Source organism: Typopeltis vanoorti, chromosome 20, assembly GCF_054136105.1.
Source record: "Typopeltis vanoorti isolate ZY-2024b chromosome 20, IOZ_Tvanoo_1.0, whole genome shotgun sequence".
NCBI lineage: Eukaryota > Metazoa > Arthropoda > Arachnida > Uropygi > Thelyphonidae > Typopeltis > Typopeltis vanoorti.
Genome location: NC_143568.1, coordinates 109,592,657 through 109,618,843, shown reverse-complemented (window position 1 = coordinate 109,618,843; position 26,187 = coordinate 109,592,657). Strand labels below are relative to the sequence as shown.

Here is a 26,187-nt window from a genome sequence, read left to right as displayed (position 1 = left end):
GTACTTTAACACATTATATAACCTCTCTCGGGAAAAACATGACAGAATCTCTCTATCTGGTTGAAAGTCCATAAAGTTCGCTTCAAGAAAACATAGCCATTTACACAGATCTTAATTCTTCACTCTTTCTTTTAATACAAATCTTAGATTGTGTTCTCTTAAATGTTAGTCAATTCTCAAAAAGGGGCTAGAACAAGTGAGAGTACTTATCTATTCTCTTTCTTCGGTTTTCTGCCGTCCTTCGTTCTTTGTTTCGAATCTGGTTGACTCGACCTTGTTGCCACGTGGGTTACACGTGCTCGCGTGGGCTGGACGCTATCCTTCTGCTTAGGTTTTTACGTCGATGATCTTCTCACCACGGCCTGCAGTTAGTCTTGCTGAAACTCTACTGTGGTGTCATACCAAACCCTATCGTAAGTCAGCCCTCAGAAATGAGAGCTGAACCGCGAAGAACTCTCGGAGCACACGGAGAGAAACTCAGGAACAAGAAAAAACGGGGGTCATTTACTTCCGTGTCGCAGGTTTTATTCGCTCTCCTAGAGCGCCACCTTTCCGAGTTTGAAATATCTCATCGTCTTGCCCATTGGTCTCTGTTTGGGTGACTTCACCGATTAACATACGGGACTTCTTGTTTCGGGGAACATATGCGTCATGATGCCTTCTAAGATGTGATGCCTGCAGGTGCTTACCCTGATCTTACAGTATTTAGGGTGATCTTTGCTCTGTGTTGTTGAATAGTACGCATTCTTTCATTTACAATATTTCATTAATAATTCCTCTCTTATTTTGCCCATTTTTCTGACTTACATTCATGCTAGACACCTAGATATAAAACTTTAAAATTCACAAAGTTCACAGTTTATCATATAGGAAGTTGTTATAAACAAAAACATATTTATGCTGCTAAAAGATAAGTATGCATGTATGTTTTTTTTTATTAATTGTTAGATTCTGGAGTGGTGACATCAAGTAAAGTTTGACGTAGTCTATTTCAGATCTAACATCCTCTTCCATTCCATCTCTCTGAAAATACAATATCCCTGTAATTATATCATTTTCTTTCAACCAAGTCTCAGTGATAATTTCTTGCCAAGTCGATCTGATCCATACCAAAAACTTAACATTCACTTGGACTCACAGTTACTCTTGCAAAAATTATATAGTAACTTCATATCATTAACATTCAAAACTATATGAGTAGGGCTAATCTTAGGTGATAGTCACTTAAACAAAATGGAAAAAGGATAGTTCCACCAAAACAGGTATTTGATGCTAGGAAAAAAGGAAAATTCAATATGCCTCTTGAGGTTACTTATCAGGAATTTGATGATGATGAGCAGCAGACAACAGAACACAACTTGAGTTGCTCTGGTATTGGTGGAGAAGATAAAAAATAATAATAAAAAAAAATCTATTGATCCACTCTTTCACAATAGACGACTGAAGAGAAAACTAGAGATACCTGATTTCAGGGTGTAGAAGGAAGATAACCACAGAGACTTGTGCCATATATGATCAGTTAATCAGGTAATTTTAGCTAATCAGTTAATTTTAGAACAACTACCTAGAATTCTCCAAAATCTCTCCTTAGCACTGATCAGAAGTAGTCAAATCTTCAGGAGCTCTCTCTTGTGGCACAGTTGAAGCAAACTCCATCCTGGTAACTGCTAATTAGTAAGGCAACCTCAGAAGAATGAAAAGGTAATTGTCAAAGCTTATCACATTGTTCTAGAAGAGAATGGTATCAGGAGTAGATGATTTCCCCCCCCCCCCCCTTTCTCTCTGTAGATAGGCTGGATGTGAGACATCCAGCTGGAGAGGGACAGAATATTTTGATGTCTAATTAGCTCAAGATTTTCCTTATTCTCTCATTAAAGGTGGAATAGGAAATATTTCATACATTCTTCTATTCTTGTTAGTTGAAGTTCTTCCATCATCAATAATACTCCTTTTCCATTCCCTCTATTCTTTCTGAAAATAAAATATCCCTGTAACTATATCATTTTTTGTCAACCAGGTCTTGGTGATAATTTCTGGCCAAGTCAAGTTCTCAATATAGTGAACTTATAGGAACATATTCACAGAATGTCTATTGCAGAGCTATTCCCCTATTCGTGCTTTTCTTATAACCACTATACTGCTAGTATCCACTCTTTAACTTGGAAAATACCAACCAGCCTATCCCCAAAATGGGCAAGAAATTTCTATCACCTAAATAAAAAAAAGTTATTCTGATATGATAAAAACAGTTTGTTATAGAAGATGTCTGCTATAGAAAATTTCTCTAGAACAACATTTTGAATATGATAATTTGGCTAGGACTTTTCAGTAGTTTGTTACAATAAACTTGTCATAATGGTGTCTGCAGTGAAAACAGACTCTAGAAAGTATGTTGTGTACTAAGAGGAAATTCATCTTGTTTATTGTATCAAGAGATTTGCTTTTGATCTTTGGCAATGTTTCAGAACTGTTTGGATGCAGGAGTAGTATCTGGCATGACTAAAAGTAGTGACCAAAACATGAGGAACCAGAATGATGTAATCCTATTTGCCAAATAATATGACTTTGTTTAAACAGTATCATATGCACTCTCAACATAATATGCTGATGAATAAATAAGCATAAATACTTGATATGCAAGTTTTGAATTTTGAACATTATGAATGCCAGATTTTGATTTATTGATATATTTTAACAGATACTGTGGACTTGTAAATAAAACTGGAAGGAAAGCTGGCTTAGGTTTAAGTCAATTGTTATAAAGCCTTGTTCTTATTGAAAAGTCCCTCAAAACACTTTTTTTTTTCCCTGCTAGTCTGCTATGGTGAGTGACTTTGCTGTAATGGTGTTCACTATTCACCTGAACACAGTAAGTAAGGAGGAATAAACATAACTTTGAAAGCTTATCGAAGATGTCTTTTGAGGGGGGGGGGGGGGGAGTAAAAAAAACTTAATATGACCTGTGGTGTAAAATGAAAAAAGTGACAGCACTGTGGCTTGTTGAATTTAAAAAAAACAAAAACAACAACAAAAAAAAAAACAATGTTATAAAGTTCCAATAGTAATAAATAAGAATATGCAGCTGCATAATATCCAGCACAATGAAACTGATATCATGCCCTGGTTCAATATGTTGCATGTGATGGATGCATCAATATGGTTTGCTCACTGACATAGATTTTTTTAAAATCTATATATTGTCAAAAACACTCAATATCATATCAACAATCAAAAACAAATCCTCACACTTCTGTGAGGTGTAGTATAAAGCGTGTGGTGTAGCATTCTCAGCAATCAGTTTACTGGTGTACTAGTTTTCAAAAGCCATTCTTACAGGTGATGACAATTTTTGCAAGACAAATTGTCAAATGACATGACTTTGTCTAATCAGTATCATATGTACTCCCAACATAATGGACTCCTCCATATTTTTAAGTACAGTGATTCTTTTCTTATATTTTTATGGAGCCAACAGTGAAAATGCATGCTGATGAATTTTTCTAGATGACAAATCAGGCCTGGTTAGCTAATTCTGTGATTATTGCTAGATTGCCATTAGCCAAAATATAGGTTTCTACAACTTTTTTGGATTTTTGTATGGGAGATGGATAAAAAAGCTAACATCCTAGAGAAAAGCAGAATCACGACATACACTACTTGGCCACATTCTGGATACATTAGCCAGTATAAAAGACAGTCCTAATTAATTGGCGAGAGCTGCACATGCCGTACATTGGTTACTGAGACCAAGGTTGTTATTTTTTAAAACTTCTTGTAAACATGAATTACATATTTTTGAATAAACAATTTAACAAGTGACTGCTTATTTTTAATTTTTTACTGCTGAAAATTTCCATAGCCACTTCTTTAAAATTCAAAGAGTCAGGCTCTATCACCAGTCAGACTCATGTTTCCATAACATTTTTAACAAAACAAAATCCTGTTATATGTACCAAAACAACGCACATTCCTCCTAATCTCCTATTCCTTGCCCTACAAATAAATCAGAGCATGAAGAAAAACAATGCAATTTTTAGTTCTGTAAAGTTAGGATATTTTCTGTTACTTCTGACAATTTTATAAAAATTAAAAATGCTAAATTTTAATTAAAAAATAAAATGTTAATATTCTAAGACATGGAATATTGATCCTGTGTAATAATAAGTCTGCACCTTAGCTAGAACCATACATCTAAGGTTTCACTGGAACATATATTTATGTATATTTTGCATGTGACTTGTATATTGCATTAAATGAAATAAATAAATAAATCTTACCTCAAAATTATCTCTTAATTTCACTTCAAATGGATCATCAGATATTTCTAACTTGAACATCTAGTAGCATAGAGAAAGAGAGAAAGGAAAAAAAAAAAAAAAACACCTGCATTTGAATAGCCAATATTATGTTAATAACAGATGACTAAGAACCAGAAATGAATGATAATCATGAGTCAATAAAGATTTTATGAGTTAAATTGAGAGATACATTATTAACTAGCATACCATTGAAAGAAATCAACACACCTAATTTTACTTTTAACTACAATTTATGTTAGTTGTATAGGTCAACCCCACCTTCCTGTGATATGGCCTTAGTTTCCTCAAATGTGGATCAGGTGAGGTGAGTAGTACTGCTTCCCAAAAATCATATTTTTCCTAGTTGAAGGGAATGCCAACTGGACCGCTAGTGGAAACTGTTGAAGAACCAATGCACTACTTATTGGAAGTGTGAAGTGCTGGTTTTTTTTTTTTTTTTTTTAATCACCAGAGTAGGGTTTCTGCCCTCCTTTCCTCTTCATGTATGGAGCAAGAGTGATAGTCTTGACATAAGAGCAAGAGTCAGCATTAAAGCAGTTCCACAGGCTAGCCATTAGTATGGAAGTGACATGACAGTACTACATCATGTCAGGAGGGTTTCTGGCCAGCTGGCAAATAATCCTACTAATTACTTTGCCATTTTTGCCCACTGAATTTGAGAACAGCAGTACACAGCAGGCACTGTTTAGGCCATGCCTGGATTCTGGGTCTTCTGCTATATAAACGGCATGTAGTACATAAAACACTTCTACAAGTCTTTCACCTACAGCCTGCTATCTACTTTTTAATCTTCTTAAATCATCAACCAGGAAGGATACCATGATAAATAATAATGCAGATTATTCCATGAAGATCAACAAAATATCAAAAAATTAACAAAAATATCGCCACCCCTCCAAGAAACAGCAAAAATTTCCATAAAAAATTTTCACATCTACTTCACCAACATCTGGGACCTCAGCATAAACATTTATGATGCACACCATTCCATCATTTCCATGTATCTTAACTTGCTCCTTTATTCCTTTACAACCACAGTCCACTGCACCTATCTTAACTACCTTCTGTAAAAAGGGTGGAACATATTGTTAGTTTTGACATTCCATGCCTAAGATTATTATTAACACTTGGCTTCTCTGCATAGTCTGCTTTGGCTCAAGATTTCCTTGCCTCACTTTGCTGTTTTCATCTGCTGTCTCTACTATTCTCATAATTGTAATAGTCATGCTGCCCTCTGATCACCCTGAAATTTGATCAGATGTAGTAATTACCCAAATAGTGAGAAATTCTTCCATGATACTGATCCAAGAACCTTTTCTGATTACATAAATGAACTTATTCTTGCTGAGATGCGAGCTTTTATTTATTAACTCTACTCAACTCAACCCTTCCCCCACCACCAACTCTTATCCAAGCCCTGGTTCTCCAACAAGTATGCCACACCTCCAATATAAAAATTCAGAGCTTCTCATTCTGTTTGCATTAGAGCCCATAATGGTACCCAGACTGATGGATACAACTGCTGCACTTCAATATTTCTATTTCTCTCTCATATTCAGATCATACCATGCTAACATTACCTTCAAGATAAGGCTAACTTCTTAGCATCAATATAAACAACTAAGATAAATCACCTCCCACTTTATCAGAAACTCATTGCATGACTACACTAGTGTTTTATCAGAAAGAAATAAGAAAAATCCACAATAACCTATATACTATGTCTTCTGGTGAAAATGGAATCACTCCAACTAACATTCATGCTGTACTGGCTATACAAGTTGTTATACTCATCTGGAATCAAGCCTTTACAGTGAGATAAAAATCAGCCATGAAACTAATGTTCCATTCCCTCATCTAAACACTTTAAAAAGTTATGAAGAAGGTCATTAACAAACTCTTCACTATTCCCCCCTTTCTTTTTTACACCACCCACAAAAGGTTATTAGCAAACCTATGGTACATTTTTTTTTGTAGTCTGGAAACTATGTGCTCTAGAGACCAAACATGGAACTTTTTTCAAGCCATTTCAAGGCGTCCAATAAGCAGGGTGGTGGTTACACACCGAGTGATGAAATTCATCACCCATCTAAAGACAATCAAAAACATCCATGCCAGAAGTGAGATTCGAACCCACACCCTGTTGGTTGGAGGGTGGGTACACTAACCACTCAGCCAACCAGACCTGGAAGCCCCCAAATAACTAGTGATCAACAATATTATTATTATCAAAAGACTCATCGTGGGAGGTTGTTTTTAGGAAACACAAAGTTTATCATACCACAATTGAATCCATTGACAGTTCCTGCTCCAACCACTCTCGCATGCAATGCATTCCAAGGTTCAACCACCCTCCACACAAAGAAACCACTCCTCACCTTCTTGCACACAGCCTCCTTTCGTAACTTCCAGGGATGGCCCCTTGTCATCGCTCCTTCCCGCTGTTCCACCAAGTGAAAGAACTCTCCAATGTCTACCCTGTAACTGCCTCTCAACAGTTTAAATCTCAATCATATCATCACTCCTACTCTGCAGCAGACTTTCTTGAAAATGTTACTCATCTTTGGACAAAGCCATGAAAACTTCTGAGAAACTTGTGGATCATGCTTGATATTTCCAAGACATCTGACCGAATCTGCAATACAGGCTTTCTTACTAAGCTTCCATCTATCATTGCCAGGATACCATATGGCGTTGTGCTTTCAAGAAATGACTTTCTTTCTTTAATCTCATATCCTAATCCATAGTTTTGCTGATGCCAATCATCATTCTTCTTCCTTTGAGAAACCTTGCAGAGCTCAAATTATACAAGTGCCTAGATGCTGATTTTCTCAGTATTTTCATGTGAAAGTGAAGAAAATGTAGCAAATTTCAATGATACCAAACCTGGTCCTGTCTCATGCCCTTTTCCCCCTTATTTTTATAATATTCTGATCTTCAGTCAAGATCACATTTTCTTTTCTGATTTACTTCCATTTAGTCATTTTTGGCACAAGCATATAGTTCACATCCATATCCTCCTCAGGCTCAAAAATGTGGTCACATCTATTGCGGTACATCAAAAAAACTCCATAAGACTATCCAATGCTATCCTTAATAGATGCTTTCTATTGGAGGCATTAGAGGATTTCTCTCTCTCTTATTTATATATATATATATATATATATATATTTTTTTTTTTTTATATTTTTTATTTATTTATTTAGCAACACAGGGTGCTGCTTCACTGAAATAGCCACATAAGAACATGAGCAGAAACTGGTCAACATCCATACACAGTTGATCTCTAAAATTTTTTGCTAGTTTCTAATCCATTTTTTAACATTCTACCTATTTCTTCTTCTGTTCTTGGAATAGCCTTCTGTCATACTATTTTCCCAAATGAATACAACTTTCAGCTTTCAAAAAACTCAACAGATTCCTTCTTTCTCCATAATCATGCACCCATACATGGCATAATTATGTTTTGTAACCTATGTAAAAAAAGGGAGTTTATTTTTTATTATTTATTTCTGATGAACATCAGTGAATCAAAAATAATGAACATTAGTATACCAGTATAGTGATAGACAAAGTTGAGTAGAAAGAACCTATTAACACTGGATTTGAAGACTTGCAAATTACACTACAAATAAGAAAACACAAAACAGGTAAGGCTATTCCTGTTTGTATTTTCTGAACAAAACAGAAATGGACAAAATGGGGATTATGTTGCCTAGAAATTGTACTCTTATTTTATCACTTTTAAGTCACTTTTTGTCAAGTCAACTTCCATACCAAATGAATATATAGCAATAGATCTCAGAGAACTAAAAATCTATAGACCAACCCATAAGTACCTTGAACCTCTCAAAAAAAGACTTCCTCAGTTTTAATATCAGCCATACAAAGCACCAGTTCACAATGTAATAGAGATACAATTATATGCCTGCTGAATGAATGAAAGATGAAAGCAAGGACAAGTGATGACTCCTCACTTTAGGTCTTGCTACAGTAGACAGACCTTCTGAAGTATTGTAGCTAAAAGAGCTGGATATAACAGAATAGAAAAGGAACCTTCTATGCAATTTTCATTCTTGCATGCATGATAAATTGGCACTCAAACTTCTGACTAATCTCAGCCAGCCAATTTAAGAACAGTAAAACAGTTCTTAAACCTTAGAAAACACATTGGCAGCCTGGAAAAGCACCATACTATGCTTGAAGAGATTTTCTTCTACAAAATCAATGCAACAGAAAGAAAGCTAGAAGCTATCCATGATCAATGTCTTGATGACAATGTACCTGCTGTTGAAAATTTCAGTAAGCTTCACACCCTGATTGCCTTATCAATTGATGAAACAATTGGTAAAAGGGACTTACGAAATGCTGAAGAACAGATCCATGTTCATAACAGCCCCCCCCCCCCCCCATGTATGAGCCTGGTCAATCTTACCTACAGGAACAAAAACAACTGAAAGAAAGGCATCAAAATTGAAATGAAGCATACATTAACAATAAACTATATATATATGTGTGTGTGTGTGTGTGTGTGTGTAGAAAGTTTTTTGCCTTGGGTTGGTGTGAAAATCAAATGCTACTAATAACTAGTGTAAAAGCTTGAACTCAAACACTGCACAGGGAATGTGTGAAGTGCATGCAGTCAATAGCAAACTTCACAGAACTTTTCAAATTCACTTCACAAATATGCATGGTCTCAGTTCAAATTTCAATGCTGTTCAATGGCATCTCCAGTCTGCAAAATATTACTGAAATGATTTTGTATGAAATGTCTTTGGGCATCCATATCAACAGCAACTTGAAATGGAACTCACATTTCTCACTTAAAAAATTATGCTGAGGTTCATAATTAACAGAATATGTTATGCTAAAAAATTTGTTAATTTAGCATTTTGAAGATGCTTATACTATTCATGGGTAAAGTATTCGCTGCAATATGGTATAACCTGTTGGGATGGCGATTACTACAACAATCTTCTTCCTTTGACTTGAATGCAAAATAGAATATTTGCCATTTTTAACATTTTGCCATTACAGAAACTATCTAAACAATTATATGTAAGAATCAACATTGTAAATTTTTCTATATACAATGTAAAGAATGGTATATATCGTATCTGGAACGTGCTAGTAGTTCCTAAGGCAAACAAAGAAATTTTTCACAAATCTTTTGAGCAATTAGCAACAAGCAGCTATGATAAACTTCCTATGAAATAAAGTCTATAATATCAGGATGCACTTTTAGAAAAAGATCAAGAGACTACCTCAAGGGACTAAATAATGCTAACTTATTTTAAATGCATATTATAGGAAATTACTTCAAATGTTATATATTATATCTTAATTATATGAGTGCCTTCATAGATACAGTTAATCAATTTTTTAGCAACTGTATTGCCTACAATTAATAGAAAAGATCAAAAGATGACAACTTCAATGGTATGGACATGTCGAGAGAATGCCATCAAAAAGGTTACCCAACCTTGCAACATCAAAAAAAAACAAAAAGAAAAAAAAAAGGAAGTTCAAGAACTAAAAGAATAACATCAATAAAGGTCAACTCTGGATTACAAACATATAGACAGCGCACCAGTCACACAAGAAACCGAGACTCCTGGAAGTTGTTGTGGAAACATGGAAGACTCAACCAGTCCCTCACAGAAGAGATCAGTAAGTAAATTGCCTACATTTGTATTTTTATAGTAATTGAATCTACTATAACCCTTAGTTATACACAATGTTTAGTTCCTTTTAATCTATTTACATTTTCTGAAATTTATTCCAGTCTTTTCTTTAATTATCAATCTCATCATCATCATCAAATTCCTGCCATGTACCCTCAAGGGGTGTATAGGATATGATAGTATTACATGAAAAAAATTACATCACTACTAACTTCCTTTTTACAATTTTCCTCCAAATCAGTCTGTTACTTGTCAAGACTCCAACATTATCAGATCTTATATTTCTATCATCTAAGGCACTTTGTACCTTATCAATCCACCTACATCTTGGTCTTATTCAGGGTCGTTTTGCTGCCAACCTGGCAGAGAACATTTGTTTTGCTAATCTTTCTTCGCCCATTCTGTTTAAGTTACCATACCACCTGAGATTAGTTCTGCTAACACATTCCTGGATGCTGACAATGTCAAGTTCTTTCCTAATATCCTCGTTTTAAATATGATATTACCATTGATGCCATCTGTTCACGCCTCTAATCTTTCTCAGGACTCTAATATCTGCAGTCTCTAGTCTTTGGTCAAGTGTTTTACTTCTGACCCAGTTCTCAGATCCATAAGTTAAAACTGGTTTGAACACTGCCTTGTATACAGCTAATTTAGTGTTCCGACTAATTTCTCTCTTATTCCATATGAATTTATTCAATTGACTTCCCACCATACCAGCTTTGCTGATTCTGTTGTCTATTTCTATACGTAATTTACCATCTTCACTAAAAATCATGCCTAAGTAGCTGAAATGTTTTATTTGTTCCACAGGTTCTCCATTCACAATGCAGTTGATTTTTCAATGATTCTGCCTATTTTCATTGTCTTTGTCTTTTTATTGCTGACCTTCATACCATATCTATTACAACAGTTATTCAATTTAGTCAGAGAATCTTGCAGACTTCTAGTGGATTTATTTAGAAGTACAACATCATCCGCATAAAGCAAAGAGCTGATATTAACATCTCCAATTTTAATATCAAGTTTAATACCACTTTCCTTCATAATGTGATCCATATAAATAATGAATAACACAGGGGATAATGTACATCCTTGTCTCACACCAGATTTAACATTAAACCAGCTTCCTGTACTTCCTTGAATTCTAACTGCTGACTTACAATTCAAATAAAGACTAAGTATTGCTTGATATAACGCCTCATTGATACCATATAGCTGTAGCGTATTGAATAGCTTCTCTCTTGGCACCTTGTGATATGCCTTTTCCAAATCGACAAACCTTAAATACAGATCTTTGTTATATTCCCATGCTTTCTCCACTATTTGTCGTAAAGTGAAGATCTGATCCGGACAGCCTCTATTTGACCTGAATCCAGCTTGTTCTTCACCAAGCTTTTCTTCCACAATTCTTCTCAACCGTTTCTCAAGTATACTTGCATAGATCTTACCAGGAACACTCAGTAGGGAAATACCTCTGTAATTCTCACATTCAGTTTTATTTCCCTTTTTATATATATGGGTATTATGAGAGCTTTACTCCAACCATCGGGAATTCGTCCTTCTGTCCAGGCTTTCTGAACTATGCAGTGCAGCCACTGTAAGACTCTTATACCACCATACTTCAGCATTTCTGGTCGAATATCATCTAATCCTGCTGCCTTTCTACATTTCAAGCCTTTGATGGCTTTTTCTACTTCAAGTAATAATCCTTGACTGTATGCCTGTTGAGTGGTTTTTTTACCACTGTGCTATCACGGCTTGTTTCATTTGTAATTTTTCAAAGTAATTAGTCCATACTTCAAGGATATCTTTTTCTCCCATTTTCATGTCGCCTTTATCATCTCTTACTCCTTTTACAGCACTCTTTCCTGAATTCCTAAGCTTCTTCAACAACCTCCAGAATATTTTGCCACCTTCTTGATATTTATTTTCTATGTTCTTGCCAAAGTCCTCGTATGACTTTTGTTTAGCTAGTTTTACACAGTGTTTAGTATTCTTGCATTTCTCTAAGAGCAAAAGTTGACTTATTTGCAGGAACTTTTGATATGCTTTCTGCTTTTCCTTTGCTGCCTTTTTAACTTCCAGTGTCCACCATGGAGTTCTGATTTTTCTATCCTTGCAGACAACTTCACCACATGTCTCTCTAGCTGAATCCATTAGGGATTTCTTCAAGGCTTGCCTCTGAATCTCCAAGGTTTGATTCCTGTTCTCAAACTCTTTCATTTTTTCTTCAATAATCTTTGTGTATTTTAGTCTACAGTTCACATCTGAGAACTGCTCAACTTTTATTCGCTTTAAAACTTTCTTACATGTTATTCTTTTCAATATGAAATTCAATTTTATCCTGCTCAAGACTAAATAGTGATCACATCCAATTTCAAATCCTCTGTACACTCTGGTGTCCTGCACCAGGAAGAAAACATCACTATCAACAATAACATAGTCAATGAGACTTTTCTTATTCCTTGCCTCTTCTCTTCATGTGAATTTGTGCACATTTTTATGTTGGAACATGGTGTTAGTAATAACCAGTCCTGGGCAGAAATCCAACAGATATTTGTCATTATTATTAGCTTTGCTCTTTTCTCCAAATTTTCCCAAAATATTTTTGCATGTCGCACAATCATTTCCTACTCTGCTATTTAGATCCCCAACAAGGACCAACTTTTCCTTTTTCATTGTGTCAGTGGCTTTTCTAAAGCCTCAAAAAATTCCTCCACTTCTACCTTAGTAGAACCTTCTGTGGGACCATAGGCACAAATAAGTCTCATTGTCCAGTTCCCCATTCTCATATTTGCCCAAATCACTCTACTTGAGACTGTCTGCCATTCACGAAGATTAGCCTCGTATTTTGTGTTGAATACTATAGCTACTCCTCCTTTTCTTTGATTGTCATTGCCTGAATATAACATTTTGTATTTATTGCTCAGAAAGTTCTCACCAGTTTTGGTCTTTTTTGTTTCAGTCACCCCTATTATGTCGATCTGGTACTTATCTAATTCCTCAGCTAGCTCCATTTCTTTGCCATTCAGGCTTCTTATGTTGATAGTACCGATCTTTAACTCTGGTGATGTTGAGTTGGGGCATGTTTTCAGATTTGTTCCAGTAGCTGACTTTTCGTTGTTCGCCCTGGTTCCCTGGCGAAAACAACAGGGGCCTTGTTTAACTGGGCGACGCCCCAGCCGGCATGAAATTTTGTCATGTTGTACCATCATTTTGTATATTGGTTTAACCAATAAGAATACAATTTGGTTGGCTAAATCCCAAATTGCCAGCCCATCCTCGTTCGTTCAGTATCCAAGTAGATACCCAACAGGGTGCACTACGAGAAGGTGAGGATTGGAAATTAGGTCAGAAGCCCTGGTCAGTTCTCTGCATTTCTTTAAAGGCTATGTGGAGGTCTCCTCTCAGTTATACAGCTATGACCCTTAAGCACCCCTTATTAATCTCTATATTACCACGTGAAAAATAATCGAAGGAATTTTTTTATAACATTATAGTATTACTTTTTATTATCTACTATTATCATTTGCATTATTCTAAATACTTGTTGCATTTATTGTATTACATTTTGATTTGTACTACTTCAAGTATTAATAAAATTTCAATTTCAAAATGTCAGGTAGAAACTGCTTATAAACCCATTCTCAAATTAGTTTCCCTTAGCTACTCTCCAAAAGACTGAATATGCTGTCATTGTTTAATTGATATAACAACAATCTGGAATAACAAGTCAGGAATCAGAAGCAAGGCAGATAACATCTGAAAATTGGGTTAACTAGAGTGACCACTCACTTCTTATTGCAGGACATACAATTAAAACATAAAAAAATACATAGAATAAGGAGGACAAAATGGAATATTAAAAATCTCGGATATTATTTAAAAAGGAAACAGACTGCATGTCTGAGATGAATAGTGAGAAAGAGGCAGTCATCAATGATATAATTAAAAAATAAGCAGACAGCATTAGGATTAATAAAATTATAACTCGAATCCTTGGATTACAAATAAGATACTTAGTTTAATAGAAGAATGAAATAAAGCAAGGAAAAGAAAAACTGTAGAGAGCATGGAGGAACAAGATTAAGATTGTAAAAAGCATAAGAAAACTGGATAGAAGAAATGTGTAAAGGAGTTGAAAAATTAAAAACAGGAGGAGCTGACAAAAGCATATCAAATAATTGTTGCACACAAGCATTTCCAAAAAGTAAAGTAGTACACAAAAAAAAAAAAAAAAAGAAAAAAAAAAGGAAAATGACTGGTAACAAAGAGATAGCAGAGAGAGATGGAAAGAATATCTTGAAGACATATAGTGGAGAAACTATGAATAGTGAAATTATGAAACCAGAATATCAAGCTGAAAAAGTCTTGGACAAGAGATACCAAATGAAGAAATTAAGAAGCAATTAAAGAACAACCTATCTGGAAAACTATAGGAACAAATGAAATACCTACTGAAATTTTAAAAAATCTGGGAGATGCAACACAAGAAACCTTATTTAAAGTGATTAGGTTATTCTATCAAGAGGGACAAGAAGTATATGATTTCTATACAAGTTTGATAGTAACAATATCCAAGAAAGGGAATGCTTCAGACTAAAAATGATTGAACATTAAATTTACTCAATCATGCCTAAAAAGATTATACTAAATACAGTAATGCAAAGAATAAAATCAAAAATTGAATATTATTTAGATGGAGATTACTTTAGATTCCAGAATGGTAAAGGAACTTGCCAGTCTGGTTGGCTGAGTGGTTAACATATCTGCTCTCCAACTAATAGGCTGTGGGTTTGAATCCCACCATGGGCATGCTAGTGGGATCTAGCCATCACCCGACCTTATTGGAGAACTGAAGTGACTTGAAAAAAGTTCGATGTTTTCTCTCTAAAGCAGGGTTTCCAGATTAAATAAAAATGAATTAAAACACAAAAAATATATAAAAATCAATAAAATAGAGAAAAAAATTCTTAGCCCACCCACAGTATGAATTTACTTTAGGTTTAACTAATAAACCTGACAAGGGTGAGAGCCACATTAAAAAATAATAATAAATTAAAAATAATAATAATAAAACTAGAGAAGTCATACTACCTTTAAGACAAATAATAGACTGAAGAAATGAAGTAAATAAAACTACATATATTGCTTTGATAGATTTGGAAAAGGCATTTGACAAAGTATGATATAGCTTTTTCAAATAATGAAGGAAAGAGGAATTGACAGGAGAGACAAAAGACCAATTGTATACCAGAGAGAAAATAAAGAGACGAATACAAGAAAATGAAGCAACTGCAGAAGGAAGAAAGGAATAAGACAAGGTTGTGCATTGTCACCCTTACTTTTCAACCTGTATATAGGGAATGCAATGAAAGTAATAAAAGAAGGAATGAAGATGATAAATGCAGGTAGAGTGCAGATACATATGATATGCTTTGCTGATGATATAGCTGTATTAGCTGAGAATGAACAGGATTTAAAACAAATATCTAGGGTGGATGATGTTTTATCTAATTGCATATTTAAGATAAATGCAGCAAAAACTAAAATAATGGCAGGTTCCAGAGAACAAAATAAATATAAAAATCACCTAATGCCTTTTATTACCGTATAGGAAGTAGGCGAGGCCATTTTAGCCCTATGTAACTTTTAGAGACTGAGGGGGCAGTTCAATCTCAACTGGTCGCCAATCAGAGATAGCTGGCCCAAGACTATCAGAGATTATACATGCTGTCCGGTGAAGAGAGGCAACTGACAAGTGCCACCATCTTGTGGTCCCTAATCCTAACACTATGTTTACTGTCTGATAATAGTAACGGTTCTATAGTTGATTTTCTTGAGTTTACAGGATGAAAAACTCGAGTTTCAGGAAGAAAAAACCCACTTGCCCATGCCAGAGATCAACTAACTTGGGAACCAGTCAAAAAGAGGCTTAGTAAAAGTCTTTCTGGTCAGTGATTAGAATCGAATCAATAGCGATTAGAGGTAAGAATACCAAACAAGTGAAATGGTTCATATATCTTAGAGGAACTATTCAAGAAGATAGAAGATGTAAATTAGAAATATAAAGAAGAATTGCTAGCAAATGAAGCATTAAAGAAAAAGAGATAATTTATTACAAGTAAGTTAAGAAAGACACAAGAGAAAAGATATACAAAAACATTTGTTAGGCGTGTATAATCATAGAAAGAAAGACGAAATTCCTGGGATATGTATTGAGACATAACGAGTGTATAAACTTATTAGAAGGGTAGATTCCAGGAAAAGAACAGCCAAAGTATACATTATTATAGGCAGTGTTTAGATTAATTGGAAGAGGTTATAAACTAAAGAGAAAATCAGAAAATAGGATGACTTGGAAAAGAGAACAGGTACTGTTCCTTAGAATAATGATGATGAGCTCATGTGCTGGCCATTCCTCATGCAGTATCAAATGTACATATTTTTGATGGAGTGTAAAATGATGGCACTAGAATCACTAACTTGATTATTTTATGTCCTTACTAATTTCTTTCCTGTGTGCTACTGATTCCACTGTGACTGAACTACTTGGAAAATTCCTTAGTAACAGTACTGGTATTAAATTGCTTAGTTATTTACTTATGTTGCATGAATCTATTAAATCATAATAACATGTATAACTGCATGAGTTTAATTACTTGTAGGAAGAAACAGGCAAATTCGTGATGTTTTCCTTCCCATTTCATCTCTCCTTTTGTGTTGTTATTATTATTATTATTATTATTATTATTATTATTATTATTAAACAAGACCTCATGGAGTCAAAGACTCATCTAGGAGGTCCTTTTATCTTACACACACATCTCATCATACCGTGTCTTAAACACATTCAAACTACTTGCAGACACCACGCTCTCAGGCAAGGCATTCCAATCACTCACAACTCTGCACGAAAAAAACCTGCCTCTCACACCCTTACTCACACCCTCCTTATACAGTTTCCAGGGATGACCTCTGGTTCTCCCCTGATCTCCCACTATTCTCTGTAGAACTTCTCCACCATTGATCCTATAACAACCCCTTACCAACTTGTAGGTCTCTATCATATCTCCCCTCTTCCTTCTCTCCACGAGACTCTGCAAATTACATCTTTTCAATCTTTCCTCATACTCAACATTCCAGAGGTCAGAAACTACCTTAGTTAGTCGCCTTTGGACCGTTTCCAACATCTCTTCATCCTTCTGAAAACCCGGTGACTAAATCTGGGCACAATAGTCCCAGTGTGGCCTAATCAAAGCCTTATACATTGGAACAAGTATCTCCCTACTTCTACATGTCAGTGTCCTCCGCATCATTCCCAGAAGTCTTTGTGTTGTCTTCACAATTTTGGCGATGTGTCCCCTAAATTTTAGATCCTTATCCACTATCACCCCCAGATCTCTTATTTCCTCTACTTCCAACAATATATTCTCACCAAGCATAAATTCTGCATCCCATCTTTGTTTTCCAAATTTTAAAACTTTACATTTTGCAACATTGAACTCACATCCCCATTTGCTTGCCCAATCACTCAATTTATTCAAGTCTTCTTGCAAGGCCACAACATCTTCACTACTCTTTATGGTTCGTCCCAACTTTGCATCATCTGCAAACAACTGAATATCTCCATCCAAATCTTCACCAATATCATTAATATATAAGTTAAATAGTAATGGCCCTAAAACAGACCCCTGAGGCACTCCACTAGTGACTTTCCTTTTCCTGGATATTGCACCCCCATACACAACTTGTTGATACCTATCAGATAGCCAGTCTCCAATCCAATGCACCAATCTAATATCCAACCCCATCTGCTCTAGTTTGACTGTCAACTTATCATGAGGTACTCTATCAAAAGCCTTTGCGAAATCCAAGTATATTACTGTGTATCCTTCTCCTCTGTCCAAGGAAGCAGTCACTTTATTGTAATAAGTAAGTAGATTACTAAAACATGACCTCCCTTTAGCAAATCCATGCTGTCCATCAAAGATTATACCATTGTTGTCAACCCAACTCTGGATCCTAGTTCTCACAAGCTTCTCCAACAACTTAACCACAACACCTGACACACAGATAGGCCTATAGTTTGATGCTTGAGTTCGATCACCTCCTTTATGAAGTGGCACAATCTTGCCCTCCTTCCACTCTTTAGGAACTTGACCAAGTGCAAGACTCGTATTAAAAAAATATGTCAAGGCAGGTGTCAACTCTCTGGCACACTCCTTCGGAATACATGGTGATATATTATCAAGTCCCACAGCCTTATTTACATCTAGTTTACTCAACTCCCCAAACACCTCTTGCTCACTTACAGTCAGTCTCTCCTCCCCATCATCAACTGCTCTTAATCTCTCCATGAAGTCACATTCACAAGATTGAAAGATCTTTATGAATTGCTCATTAAGTATCTCTACAACACATTCTGCAACAGCTGTCTTTATACCATTTCCTCCAATCAATGTCATCCTTCCATAATCATTCTTTCTTTTGCTGGCTACATATCGAAAGAACTCCCTAGGATTCTTTTTGGCTTCATTAGCTAACTGCTGTTCATACCTCTCTTTAGCTACTCTCACCAACCAAGTCACCCTCCTTGCCTGGTCTTTGTAGACCTCATGAAGTTGGTTACTTCCACTTCTCTTATGCTGTCTCCACAATGCCTTTTTTTTTCTGTATTGCATGCTTAATCTCTTTATTCATCCATCTCACACCTACCTTATTTAACCTTCTCACCCGTGGTATACATTTAGACATTGCATCTACTAAATAGTTTTTGAAAATCCCCCAAGCTGCATTGATCTCTTTTCCAGCTAACTCCTCATTCCATGCTACATCTGCAAGCTGTCTCCTGAGCTCTTCATAATCACCCCCCTTGTAGTTCCACATATACCCTTTTTTCACAGGGGTCCTTGCACTGCTGGCAACCACCCAGGTAATCACCTCATGGTCACTTTCACCAATTGGTGGATGATTTGACACCTCATTTATAATTACATCCTCCGATGAGATGACCAAATCCAAGACCCTTAATCCTCGTGTGCCCTCTGTTACATACTGTCTGAGGTAGTTATCCCTCAAAAACTCAAGAAACTCATTTTCTTTACTTCCAGTCGCTATCTCTTCAATCCAGTCTATATTGCCATAATTAAAATCACCCATAATGATCACCCTTTTCTTATTCGCTTGGCTTATTTGACTATACATTTCACTATCACCACCATCCACATTACCAGGTCTATAACAACATCCCACCAAGTATTTGATTCTATTCACCTCTATCTCACACCATACTGCCTCAAAACCACTGGCCCTATTTCCCTCTTGCATCTCTACCTTGTATGGACATAACTCTTTCTCTATCATCAATAGCACTCCCCCTCCCTTTTTATCCCTTCTATCCTCACGAAACACATCATACCTTTCCATCTCTATTCCTGTCAGGATGTCGTCCTCATCTAACCATGTCTCACTTATTCCAACAATCTCTGGGTACACAGACACAATTAGTGCAACCATTTCATCTGCCTTGTTTCTTATGCTTCTAGCATTGGTATACAAACACAACAACTCATTTCTGGATCTACAGCTAGTTCCACTGTTACCATTCACTCGATGTGCTCTCTCCATGCTGGACTGGGGCCATTTCTCTTTCTGATTCTTCATTTTAGAACCCTTTGCAACAACATCTGTTTCCTCTTGATCCCTGGTCATCCCATTACTTTCCTGCCTACACATGCTCTCACCTCCTCTTGGAGCATCCACCTTTCTCACGCTGTGTATCCATATTATGTCCAATGATCTGTCACAAACAAGCAACCTGGGTTAGAAACCTGACAAGTGCTTATGATAGGGTGGTTAATTATCTGCATAGTATATTATGACTGGCATCTCATCATGTTCTTCTAGATAGTTTTCCAGTTCCATAGGAAACCCGAATTTCTGGGAGGAAAACCTACTCTTAGACCGTATACAGACTGCACCATTTATGTTATTCCTCACCTTGATCTACATATCCAACCTTTTAGTTATGTATATTAAATAATTCTCTTTGTCTCTCTAAAGAGATCTGACATTCATATTTTCCATAGAATTACAATTTGTAAATTCTAATATTCTATATATTTAAGTCTTAAATTCTAATTAAATACATAGGACAACTATATGGCCATTCTGGAATTACCAAATATGAGTTCAAAGTAAATCTTTCATTCTCTGACTCACAGTTAAATTCAATTCTGAGAGATAACATAAAATATGATACAAAACAAGAACACGGGAATCAGCTAAAAGTTCTGTAGTTTCCCCTTTGATTATACAAGAACTTCCTGTCCTCTTTATCTTCTATTTCTTTTTAGTTTCTACTCAAACAATCATTCAGCCCATCTTACCTCTGAAATTTCTGCTATCACAACAAAAGAAAGAGGTGAAGATCTCATCTGGCTAATGTACTTGTATGTATCTTCTTCTAGTAAGCAAATTTCTTTAAACACATCTTTCCTTCATTTTATGTTGGAGGTTTAATGGACTTTTTACAGCACTCACAAAGAATTAAAATAGAATTTAATACTTCCTATATTTCGTCCTAGTCACTAGGACATCTACGGGGATTACAAAGACAATTAATGTAACATGCACACAAAAACTTACAATACTAAGCCCAACCACGTGGGTGACAATAAAGTCCTATCTAGGTGGAGCGCCCTCTAAGGGCAGTTGTAGGTGGCCTGGAATGTAAGGTGGGACCTCTGGCGATGACTGTTTCCCAAATCTTCGGAAGCTTAATGCAACCGTATTTGTTAAGATTTGGTTGGTTTTTGAGAGCTGCTGCTGCTTCTAAGAAAAGTCTCTCTTTCTTGAATTTGCTGTGGTGGAGCATGGTAGTTTTTTTCCATGATACTCTGTGAGTGGTGTCCAAAACATGGTCAGCCAAGCCTGAATGGCCATAGTTGTGTTTAACGATGTACGACTTGTGTTCCTCTAGGCGGATGGATGCTGATCTGCCTGTCTGTCCAAAGTACGCAAGCTTACATGAACAGGGTACTTTGTAAACTCCAGGCAGAGAGAGAGGAGGGAGCTGATCTTTCGTAGAACGGATAAGGGTAGCCAGTTTGCGGTAGGGCTTATATGCTGTGTGTAGGTTATACTTTTTTAGTATCTTAGCTATTTTTTCCGAAGTGCCACGGATGTAGGGTATGGTGATGGCATTTTTAAATTCTTGTTGATGAGAGGGACGGGGAATGGGGGAGGAATTGATTATTTTTTTGATACTGTGTTCGCTGTAGCCATTGGAGAGGAAAGTTCTGTGTATGTGGTTAAGCTCAGTAGTGAGGGCAGTTCCACTGGAACAAAGATTGTGGGCTCTCTTGGTAAGGGTTTTAATGATGCCATATTGTTGTGAGGGGTGGTGGTGGGAGAGTTTGTGAATGTATCTGCCTGTGTGTGTGGGTTTTCTGTATACAGTGAAGGCAAGTGTATCATTAGGCAGGCGCGTGACTAAGGTGTCTAGGAAGGGTAAACAATTGTTCTTTTCCTTTTCCATAGTAAACTGGATTCTTGGATGTAGGCTATTGAGATGACCAAGGAAGGAATCTAACGTGTCTGGGCCATGAGGCCAAATAGAGAACACATCATCTACATATCTTAGCCAGATAGAAGGTTTGAGTGGGGCTGAGTCTATGGCTCGTTTTTCGAAATCTTCCATATAGAAATTGGCAAGGGGGGGTGAGAGGGGGGAGCCCATGGCGGTTCCCTCTATCTGCTTGTAGATTTTGTTATTCCAAGCGAAATACCCAGAGTTGATGGCAAAGGAAAAGAGATCTAAGATGTCAGGGGGAAAAACGTTTTCTAAGAGAGATAAAGTGTCAGTTAAGGGAATATTAGTAAACAAGGAGGAGATATCAAAGCTTACTAATATGTCTGTATTATTCAAGGTTAAATTTTCTGTGAGGGCTTTAAAGTGGGTAGAGTTTTTTATATAGGAAGCTGAATTTCCGGTGAGGGGGGACAGAGAGTTGGCCAGCTGTTTAGACAGTCTGTAACAAGGTGCATTGGTGGCATCTACTATAGGCCTGAGTGGGGAATTAGGTTTGTGGATTTTTGGTAGACCGTATATTCGGGGGGGACGGGAGCGGAAAGGTTTAAGTTTTTTCGTGACGTCGGGGGGCCAGGAGGTTACTTTTTTAAGTAAGATTTTTAATTTCTTAACTTGCGTTTTTGTGGGGTCGTGTTCTAGCTGGATGTAGGTAGCGCGATCGCGGAGGATAATGTTCATTTTACGATTGTATTCGCTGGTATTAAGGACAACTGTGGCATTACCTTTATCTGCTCTGGTGATGACGATACTTTTTTCTTTGCGTAGTTTCTGGAGAGCCATGCGTTGGGAATAAGATAGGTTACTTTTTGGAGGCGACGAGTGAACGAGGATGTTGGCTACGTCGAGTCTGATGTTCTTGGCTACTTCCGACGGTAAGCAACCGATCCCCCTTTCGACGTTAACCATAACATCGAGCACCGGCACTTCTCTCGGGGCGACAGCAAAATTACGGCCGAGGCAAAGGGCGCTGACGGCATCATCGTTGAGCCTTTTGGACGAGAGGTTTATTACTGTCTGGAGTGGTTGAATTTGTGGTTGTGGTTTGTCTTTAACCAGGCTGTTGTATTTCTTGACGTGTTTGTTTTTTATTTTCTGAAATTCTCTCTGTGCGGAAGTTTCCGAAATGTCAGAGAGAATCGACCAGAGTTCAGGGTTAAGAACGGTGGAGAGCTCCGCTTGTAAGGAGCCAATGGCGGCGTTCGTCACTGCGAGGGCGGCACGAGAAGAGGCGATTTGCTCGCGTAGTAATGCTAAGCTGGCACGTTTGTATATCCGGAGTGCTTTTTTGGAATGGAAATTTATCTTCATTTTAACACATTTCGGTATCACTCTTGTGTCCCGACATCTTTTTAAAAAGGCCAGCCTATTTAGTTGTCTAGATAGTCGTAGTTTTGACTTACCGTATTGTTAAATGTGTTAAAATGAAGATAAATTTCCATTGAAAATTTATGGAAAAGGAAAAGAACAATTGTTTACCCTTCCTAGACACCTTAGTCACGCGCCTGCCTAATGATACACTTGCCTTCACTATATACAGAAAACCCACACACAGAGGCAGATACATTCACAAACTCTCCCACCACCACCCCTCACAACAATATGGCATCATTAAAACCCTTACCAAGAGAGCCCACAATCTTTGTTCCAGTGGAACTGCCCTCACTACTGAGCTTAACCACATACACAGAACTTTCCTCTCCAATGGCTACAGCGAACACAGTATCAAAAAAATAATCAATTCCTCCCCCATTCCCCGTCCCTCTCATCAACAAGAATTTAAAAATGCCATCACCATACCCTACATCCGTGGCACTTCGGAAAAAATAGCTAAGATACTAAAAAAGTATAACCTACACACAGCATATAAGCCCTACCGCAAACTGGCTACCCTTATCCGTTCTACGAAAGATCAGCTCCCTCCTCTCTCTCTGCCTGGAGTTTACAAAGTACCCTGTTCCTGTAAGCTTGCGTACTTTGGACAGACAGGCAGATCAGCATCCATCCGCCTAGAGGAACACAAGTCGTACATCGTTAAACACAACTATGGCCATTCAGGCTTGGCTGACCATGTTTTGGACACCACCCACAGAGTATCATGGAAAAAAACCACCATGCTCCACCACAGCAAATTCAAGAAAGAGAGACTTTTCTTAGAAGCAGCAGCAGCTCTCAAAAACCAACCAAATCTTAACAAATACGGCTGCATTAAGCTTCCGAAGATTTGGGAAACAGTCATCGCCAGAGGTCCCACCTTACATTCCAGGCCACCTACAACTGCCCTTAGAGGGCGCTCCACCTAGATAGGACTTTATTGTCACCCACGTGGTTGGGCTTAGTATTGTAAGTTTTTGTGTGCATGTTACATTAATTGTCTTTGTAATCCCCGTAGATGTCCTAGTGACTAGGACGAAATATAGGAAGTATTAAATTCTATTTTAATTCTTTGTGAGTGCTGTAAAAAGTCCATTAAACCTCCAACATAATGTCCTCACAGCACTTAAGCCTCTACACAAGAATTTCCTTCATTTTGCTCAAGTAGGTACAAAGAATAACTATAAAGTCACAAGAACATAAATTTAATTGAGCAGTTCCAAAGGTTTCCAATAAAAAGAACTTTACTGCAGATTCCATCTTGTTCCTTGCTTTTCATTAATCACATAACATTTTCATTAATATAGAAGGCTCAATAATACCATTATAGTATTAACTTTATAGTTTCTCATTAGTCAGTGATAAAATACATATAAAAACTTTTCCAAGATCATAGAACTTAACTTGATAAATTTTCTTCCTTTCCAGTTCACCATCTTTCTTGCTGGCATTATTAACCAGTAACATCTGTTCTCAAACACTCCTAAATAATACACATGTCCGTTATGAGATTCAAAACAAAACTCAAGTAACAAAATGGCCATTATCAGTGCTTACATGTTGTAATAGCGTATGGCATAGGAATGTTACTACAAACAAACATAATAATATATGTGCAATGTTATTTCCATTTAACTAGTAATGATTAGTAACCATAAGCAAGTCTACTACTTAAATCTTCTTTATTGGCTACTGCGTAACCACATGGTGGTTGCAATAATAATAATAAAATGTACAAGTGCATTACTAAATGTACATGTGTGCACACACACTTGTTTATTTATTTATTCAATTAGTTACTCATCATATGCAAAAACTGAGCTCTGATGAAGGTTCTTCATATCCTAGACAGGATTCAAACCCAGGTCTATCCATCCAAAGGGTATCATCAACAGAGCTACAGAATTAATTGATATTTTAAATGTTTTTATCTTTATTTATCAAATACAATAGAAATTATAGTTTCTCAACATTATGATATGCATTAACGACGAGAACTGTATCCAACAAAAATTGAGAATTTCTGTTTGAGAACTATTTGAGAATTTTTATTTACAAAAGTTTTGGCTGATATTTATTACTTTTATCATTAACTGAACTCTTGAATAAGGAAAATAAAGCATTACAATTTCAGATATTATTACCTTTAACTTTATATGAATATCTGAAGGCAATGGACTGCAGAGGGTAAATGGTTTCTTCTTTCTTTTATGGATTAACTTTAGCCACTTGATAACACTAACTGTCTATGGTAATGCAAATAGAAAAAAATATTTTAATATACCTAAATATAATATAAAAAACTTGCTGACTTTAAGTACTTTTTTTCATCCACAAAATATTATTATATGACAAAGGTCAGCAAAATTAAATTTAAAAAAATCTGAATATAACAATATTTAAAGTCATACAAATGACATGAAAGGGTTAATAACCTTATGATTCTTTGGACAGTAAAATGTACAACTATCCAGACTACCATGAAATTTAACCATATTAGCCACTGTCCAAATATGTTTGTCCACTGGCCAGCTATAAAACTAACACTCACATTGATAGCTGTTATAATAATTCAGTCCTTATTGAAAACCTTATGAAACCATCAGATCTATTATATTATTTGAATAAGGATATTCTAACTGAGCAGCATAGATAAAAACCTTAGGAAACCATAAGGTCTATTATATTATTTGAATTGTATTTTATCAGACCAACATTGCTACATGTATACATGGTATAAATATGGATTAAGGACTAATATTTTTATAGAAAAGATAAAGGTCTATATGTAAAGGCTTAAGTGCTGAGAAAACTCACGTTAGAGACTTAATGGAGTAAAACAGCACTGAGAAAAGAATAAAATGGACATCATTCTCAGAGTCTCCTCCACCTACATATCTTTAAATTATGATTCAACTAAATCCGATATTGGAAGTTCATTTTTCACTTGGTTAGACTATAATAAATTTAGTTTAATCCTTTATCCAAGTGTAAGCGAACAAAGTTTGCGGCTGAAAATATCTTCAGGACTGGGGTAAGGTAGTGCAACACCAGGCAACTCCGAGCAAAGGTGGACCAAGCTCTCATTACTCCTTGTCTCAGTATCTCCCATAATGCAAAGCACATCTCCTTGCAGACATGTATACTGCTATGCATTAAGGGGAGGGCCACTACCCAGACCGGTTTCAACGTTTATTGAGGTCTCGTCAGTGGG

At 36.4% G+C, this 26,187-nt stretch overlaps 1 protein-coding gene across 1 annotated transcript in view; it reads right to left on the bottom strand.

Moving 5' to 3' along the window:
- The window catches only part of hob (bridge-like lipid transfer protein family member hobbit), an 844,941-nt gene that overhangs the window by 427,891 nt on the left and 390,863 nt on the right, over nt 1-26,187 (bottom strand). The window contains exons 23-24 of the mRNA XM_090409957.1: nt 25,118-25,219; nt 4,278-4,337 (exon numbers count right to left, since the gene is read on the bottom strand). Coding sequence (XP_090266083.1) covers nt 4,278-4,337; nt 25,118-25,219 — 162 coding nt within the window. The remainder of the gene's footprint in view (nt 1-4,277; nt 4,338-25,117; nt 25,220-26,187) is intronic.